The sequence below is a fragment of the Morone saxatilis genome, unplaced genomic scaffold, assembly GCF_004916995.1.
Source record: "Morone saxatilis isolate NCDOM2014 unplaced genomic scaffold, NCSU_SB_2.0 Contig20, whole genome shotgun sequence".
NCBI classification, from domain to species: Eukaryota; Metazoa; Chordata; class Actinopteri; family Moronidae; genus Morone; species Morone saxatilis.
In genome coordinates, this window is record NW_023339763.1 from 2,272,828 (window position 1) to 2,280,411 (window position 7,584).

General features: G+C 42.2%; 1 protein-coding gene across 3 annotated transcripts in view; it reads left to right on the forward strand.

Annotated features, from left to right (window-relative positions):
- Nucleotides 1-3,318: 3,318 nt before the first annotated feature.
- The window catches only part of cadm1a (cell adhesion molecule 1a), a 378,997-nt gene continuing 374,731 nt past the window's right edge, over nucleotides 3,319-7,584 (forward strand). For all 3 annotated transcript variants that reach the window (XM_035667108.1, XM_035667110.1, XM_035667109.1), the window contains exon 1: nucleotides 3,319-3,566. In XM_035667108.1, the coding sequence (XP_035523001.1) occupies nucleotides 3,494-3,566 (73 nt within the window). In that variant the 5' untranslated portion in view covers nucleotides 3,319-3,493. The remainder of the gene's footprint in view (nucleotides 3,567-7,584) is intronic.

Consider the following 7,584-nt stretch of genomic DNA (forward strand, 5'->3'; position numbering starts at 1 on the left):
CTGTATGCCTTCAACATTTGCTAAAGAAAGGGCCGATGCTCTCAACTGATCATCCCCTGGAGGTAAGGTGGATGGGGGGAGCTTCCATGCAGATCTGGTAAACTCAAAATAGTTGTGAGCATGAACTGGGGATGTCTAGCTGAGGACCCTGTCCACTATTTCACCAGCTCCCACCTCAGGAAGAAATCTTCCTGCATCCTGGGCGGTAGAGGACACAGAATGTGAGTGGGCCACGTTCAAGGCCTCTATTGCGGAGGCGGCTGCTTGGAGTTCGGCCAGAGGGTCATCAATGCCTGTCATGGCAGTGACTAAAGAATCCACTAGTGCACACCACCAGTGAAGGATGCCGTCAAGCTGAAGAAGGCTTTCGGGCTTAGTTAGCTAAGGGAACTCCTGAAGCAGCAGACAGGTACCGGGAGGCCCGAAAGACTACTGATACCGTGGTTGGCATTTTTTTGGGGGGGGACCAGAGGGTGTGCTCCAAATATCAGGATAGCACACTCTTGAGGTCTTGCTAATGAGAGAGAATAAGATAGAACATAAGATCGACAGGTGGATTGATGCTGTGTCAGTACTAATGTGGACGCTGTAACACACTGCTGTGGTGAAGAGGAATCTGAGCCTGGAACTGAAAGTCTTTATTTACCAGTCGATCGCTCCAGCTCTTTATTTCCAGCTCTCACCTATTTTTGAAAAGACAAAAGATGTAATTACATATAGCATCTGTTTGTCAAAAATTAAATGTCAGTTTAGGCAAGTTTGATGTCCAAATTCTGCCTATAGTATTCTTTAATTAAAATGCATTAATTTTGATGGCACTCCATATAAAGTAGCTTATTATTTTACCTGGTTAGTTTTTGTCTTTTCCTTCTCTTTCTGTCTTTGTCCATTGTTGTTCTGTCTCAGCCTTTTACTTTGATGACTTGAAGACTACTGCATCAATGCAGCATGTTTTCAACATTAAAAGAAAAAACTGTGACTTCATGTTTAGTTAGGTTGACATTCCACATCTGAAAATTGCTTCTAGCCATTAGTGCTTTTGAAACAGCCCTGACTTTCTGCATTTTTCAAAACCAAGGCTCAAGAGCTCCAACTATGTATTTATAAAAGAACTTTATGTGACACATTGAATTAGGTTCTAGCTATGTGTGGTGATTTTCTGCAAGCTGCTGGATCTTGGCCAGCCTGATGTGTGTATCTAAGCTAAAGTAAAAGCTTATAGTGTATTAAATTAAATAATAAGGAATCTTAATAACCATAACAAAACTGCAAATTGTAATTTCAGCCTTTCAATAACCTGTGAAAAATGTCTCTGCACCTTACTTTAATTGTCCTCTATGTTTTGATGAGCAACTGTAGTCATTTTAGCAACTGGAAAATGGCCTACAGACATCCTGAAGTACTTAATCTTGAAGCAATCTGCGTACTTCTGGTCTCACTATATCAGCTTGGAAAACTGTGTGTACCCAGAATTTGAACCCAGTTTTATTTTTCTCATCATAAGTGAGAGGATGGCAAAGTCATAGTTACTGCTTGGGGACAAAGTTTTGCAAGAAAGAAAAACAACAAATGCATTTTTCCATTGTGGGAAAGGAATGGTCCCTTTGAGAACTTGTAACTTTTTGGAGGTTCTGCCTTGTGTTTTACCAACCAGAATATTTTGGATATACATATTAAAAAAAGGCAACATTGGGACAAATGTTGTCATTACAATGCACTGTTTGGTAGGTGAGTACAGCTGTGGGCAACAAAGGAAGAAGTGATGCTAGTATTGATTTTCCTTCAAAGAGTGAATGAGACCAACATCAGACCCGCTCCCACCAGGCTGTCCAGCTCTCCAGGTCGGCTGCCTCGAAGGATCCACCAGTCCCACTCTCTTTCTGCTCCGTTAATCCAGCCCACCGCTCGATTCTTACGGAGCCAAAACAGTGACTTTGGCATCAAAAAAAAAAAAAAAATCTGGCATCGAAAACAACTGAAAAAAGAAACAATGGCATTGAAACACTGGTATTGGAAAAAGTTGTATTGGTACTGAAACAAGTATTGGCACTGAACTGAAACAAAACACTGGCATTGTGCTCTTCACACTGCATAAGGCTAAAAACATTATTAGAATCACTGAACAATAATCAGCGTAGAAAATGAGTTCATTTCATTTCTGGTTTAAAGTTTTAACTTTCTGTCACCTCTTCGGCGTGGAGGGAGGGAAGGATGCCCGTTAGCTAATGACAGCTATCATAGCTAATGTTAGGTTCTGTGTGAGAAACAGACTTGGTTGCTGTTTGGGCGTTCCAGGTGAACTTGTGAAAGCCATCGCCGTAGGTGTGCGGTCATGCCAGAGACTTACTGAGGTACAACGTTAGCTTTGATTATGATAGCTAACATTAGCACTTGTTCCAGTGGACTGCTGCCAGACATGCATAACATAAAAAAGTCAATTTTCTATATGAAAAACCTATAGCTGGCCCATAGAGCACGCACACCAGAGACTTCTGTCGGCTGATTTAGTCCTCTACCAACTTGAATGCGGGTAAAATGATTTTAAAAAATTTAAATATACACTGTTTTACAGCCACTTCTTCCACAATGTAAGCTAATGGGAAAGAGTAATTATGAGCTGCTGTAATTCTGCGGTTTGGCTGCTATGTCAAACTTGCTTCAAAGCTTTTTCTATGCAGATTATATGTAATTCACACCGTCCTTGTCCTCCTCCTCAAACCCCTCATTTCCACGCCAAAACAGTGACAGGAAATTTAAAACTAATAACCAATGACAGTGAAAGAAACTTACAGCATAAGAAAACTATGAAAAAAGACAGACATATAGAACAAATCTAAAGATTGTTACACATCAGAATACAAAAATATTAAAATAAAATACACTTTTTTCCAATTCAAGCGTTTCAATGTTTCCTTTTTCTGTTCAGGTTTGGTTTCAATGCCAAAAATTAAAGTCACTGTTCTGACTGCACAGATTCTCTCCTAAATCAAGGGAGTGCAGGTGACAAATGGGGGGGAGGCAGCCTTGGGGCCTCAAAAATACTATGACTGGCCCTGTTTATCTGAAATATTACCTGCTACCTGTGGGCAAATAAATCACTGCAGTTTTTGAAATGCCAGAAATATATTTTTCTGAAAATCTATTTAGTCAAAAAATGCCTGAGCATGCAAAGACCCGTTTTCCCATCACAATGATGGGACCCACACACACACACACACACACACACCTCCCCTACTAACCACTCCTGCAGTACAACACAGCCTTAAAAAGCACTGAGAAGCACCAAGAATTGTATTTATTTTCTTTCCCATCTAAGAACATTGCAAGAGTTGTAGAATCTAAGAGACGTCCATTACAAGTAACACGATTTATGAAACAGAATGAAATGAATATGGTAAATAGTGCCCTCCCTCTCTCGCATCTCATTAAGTGAGTCCCGTTGTAGCTATAGGTGAAGCTGCCTCTCTCTGCCATACTGAAGCAGGTGTCCAACATGGCGAACACTGGCAGCGGCTCTCTCGCGACTATTCTCTTTTTATTCATGCTTCAAGCGGCTCTTCACAAAGGTAGGACTTTTTCCTTTGATGCCTAAATGGAGTACACACTTCCCCGTCAGATTCCCCCCGTGGATGTAGATGGAGGAGTGTTACATTTATATCAGCGGGGCAATTTCTTTGATGTGAACGTGCGCGGCAGAGCGTTTGGATGTGTGTGATGTTGTTGAGTAAGAAAAGCCGAAACTGTCCGTAAAGTTGAAATACAGAAAGGAAAGAGCGGATTTATGAGTGTCTGCCATGTAGAGCCCACAAACAGGCGTTACAGATACGCTGCCTTAAAGAACACATCACTTTGGTCAGCTCACCGTTATAAATCGCGTTGCCGCTACATACACAGCTGCCAACTCTTGAATGTAGCCAATTCTGTAGTGAAAAGAACAAATAGTGTGGTCTTCTGTCGTTTAGGAGCCATAGTAAGATACATTTGACCTGCTTAAAGGGGTGTTTGCTCGGTCAGTCCGCTAGCTTGGTTACTTTTGTGGCTTGTTGTTCCGAGCGGAGCCTGGACTGCTGTAAATCACAGAGAACAGCGGTGCGTTGAAGTGGAATATGCAGCAGCCCCTGAACAACGTGCAGTTTGAGGATCCGCTACAGCAAACTCCATTCAAAACTCTGTGCATTTAATTGAACGTATCCGCGTCAAAGATTCGTGTGCTTTACAGCCCAATGCGAGATGTATCAGCAATATTGTGCCTTTTTTGATACATTCGGCGCAAAAGATAGCTCATGAATCAGCAGTTATTTGCCATTTAATCTCAGTTTTTGAGAATTCGTTCGCAGTCGGCCACCCGGCTGGATTTAGGTGGGGAGACTATTAAACCGACGAGCGAACCCTTTATAAAAGTTAACATTTCAATGAAACAAGTGCCACTCGGTGTTTTGGATGTATGCCGAAATGTAAAGCACCTCAGACTGCTCCACAATATGCCCTAAATTACACCGTAATACATGTGTACCCTTGCTGGTAAACAAGAGAACATTAATATGCCTAGCTTTCCAACTGCGTTCCGGGCTGTGTTTTCGCAATAGCGGGACTCGGTTGTGTTAGTAGCATCATTGCAGGGAAACATCAAAGGTTTGTCCGGGTGTACTGATCTGAGTCAGATGCCTTAAAGAACAGCGGACAGCCCACATATAAATGCGACATGCTTCCTCAGGCTTTGGTGGCTTTGAGGCGGATTGGTGATGTTGTGAGTGGTGTTGGTGAGTTGGCGGGCTGCGGAACAGGCACACACAAACGTGTATCCCATTTAAGATGGGATAAAGTGTTGTGTTGTCACCGTAAAGTCAGCGTGTTACAGCTTCTGTGCTCTGTGTTCAGTCATTAACTACTGAGAGACACACACTCGGTTCGGGGTTATTATATTATTATATCTTTGCGCGTTGATACGATGAAGATGTAGTGAATTAATAGTGCCCCCCCCCCCCTGCCCCCCACAGTAAACCGCACGCTGTTTGAACACGTGGAAAGCAACCGCAATATAGGTTAGCCACTCACCCCTCAAATACAAAGCGCTAAACAAGACCAGGAAGTTTGTAAAAGATCCTGTGGCTTTTTGTTGAGTGATGGCTAGTCAGCACTAAAGATGTGCTAGCCTGTGCCGCGTTCCAGCTCCTGTTACAAGGCAGTCCTGTCACGCAATGCTCCGCAAACATAAAGTTATGTCGGCGCGCAAAGCGGCTTCTTTCTAAAGAATTATTAAAACCCGTTTTTATGGCTGACTTCCTGAGCCGTCTGGTGATGGAGACAATGACGAGGGCGGCAGATGTCGACGTTTGGTCACACCCAGTTTGCTGGAGTTATCCCGCCCACGTCCCTATCCATTCAACCGGATTTACATACATAAAGTGATTTAAAGAGTGAAAATACTTCCTTGACTCGTTTTTATCCACTGAAAATGGACGCCGCTGATGCATGTCCCTTGTTTTCACGGCCTTAAACAGTCCTGAATAAAAAATGCCTTAGCTGACAGCAAGAGGCTCAGCTTGGGCTTGGGCCAGTGCTGCTCTACCTTCATATGGCAAGGAATGAGAGTTGGCTCTTCCACTCATCATGTTCAAACATGTCGCTACAATCTCCATACTCCAGGGCACCACAATATAATGTGCACAAAAGCTATATTCAAGATAATTAATTTTTACCTTACTCATCAATTTTTTTTTTTTTCAGCTGGCATTTATCGTGTATGCTGCACATTTCACCCATCTGCTAAGCATAACTTCTGGTCCAATGACATAATATATTTAAATAATAATTCCTTTTTTTTGGGGCGGGGGGGGTCCCGGGTGTAGAAGGTGGCCAATGAGTTATAAGGTCCTTTGATTCTGTTTCACCTATATCATGATAGGTATGTTGTAGCATGGAGGACGGATTTTAAAATTAATCCTTAATTACATCTATCATATTTACGGCTGAATAATGTTACAATACAACATTTATTGTAGGGTGGCATATATATACTTAAGTATGTCCGAAAAAAAAAATATCAACTTCACCTGGCCTTACTTTTTTGGAATAGAGAACACACATATTTTATGTGGGCTATTCCACAGACTAGAACCATTGGCAGCCCCCACCCCCCCCCCACCACACACACACACTACACGACAACACTCTCCTACCCTACAAAATTGGACTGGAAGTTGCTGATGGTGGAATGCCCACTGCAGCCAGGCTATTAAGAGAATGGCTGGCATTCATTCTTAATTTCACCCAATCATAAGTTCCATTTGGCACGCGTGTGCTAACACTCCACAATGTTCATCAATCCACACCAAGCGCTTCCCAAATGAATGGTATTTATGATGTAAAGCATATCACAGTTCACTGCGTCCCGACTGCGCGAGAATGCTGTTCTTTGTTTAACACCGAGCACTTACCCCCCAGAGGAGTGGATACATGCGGACCGATCCAGAGAGATAATGCTCATCTCTGGAACAAGGCTTGGACTAACCCAGGTGAAGGGCTGTAACTGAGCCGCATCGAGATGAAACCAAACCTCTATTCTCTTGTTTTCAGCCAATAAAGATCATCCGTGAAACAACATTATTATCCCAACATTGTGGGTTAATTAGAACAAGGAACCACAATATCACTGTAAGAAACACATCGGTAACATTAATATCACCCAAATAATAAGCACACACACACAGAGAGATGGTATTAACAGTTACATATTTTTTTGTATCTTTAATATTTAAATTGTTCTGCCTCAGCCGAATCATATTTTAATTGAATGTGGAGTGTAATTGCAGTTTTTGGCGCGTGCAAAATAATTAGATCCCTTTGAATTGGTTGTGGCAAGTCCGAGACAATGTTTGTGGTTATGATTCTGAAGGCCTTTAAATTTCATTTCTTTTAAATGAACTTCCCAGATTGTTATCACTTTTATTTATCCATTTTATTTATGTGGACTCCCAAAAGTATGTGAAGGGCAGCTTTTAATGTTCAAAAAAGTATGTTGTCCTGCAAAAAGGATTTGAAGAATACTTAGGAACGATATCCATAACTTGACTTGAAGTAACAGGCTAATCGTGCTGCCCTATCCACGTGGCTTAAAAGTGCCATTGCAGGGGAAAGTGGTATTGTTGTTAAGAGCATGTCACCTTAGTCCATGATTCTATCGTAATTCTGCTGCCCAACCAGTTGAGTGTAATGATGTCGGCAGTTGTAATTGCAGGTATCCCACAGCTCCACATACACCCAGGTGGCGCCAAAAAACAGCCCCTTCCCAGATGTTACTAAAGGCACTAACGCAGGCAGCGCAAACTGGACCGCACAACACGCCTTGCTGAGACCTCTTGAAACGTCCCAGGTTTAGGCCAATCCCAAATCCGGTTAATAGCGACAGACCGGCATCATCTGCTTTCATGTGAATGAAAAATATTTCTCTCGAAGTTTGTACATGGTTGAATTGTATTGATGCATTAGGCGGGAGCTAAGGGAAACTTGTTTGGTGGAAATGCAGGAAAAGTGTACATCACGTGACCTATGTTTTTTCAAATGGAGTGAACTGTCACGTTTGAC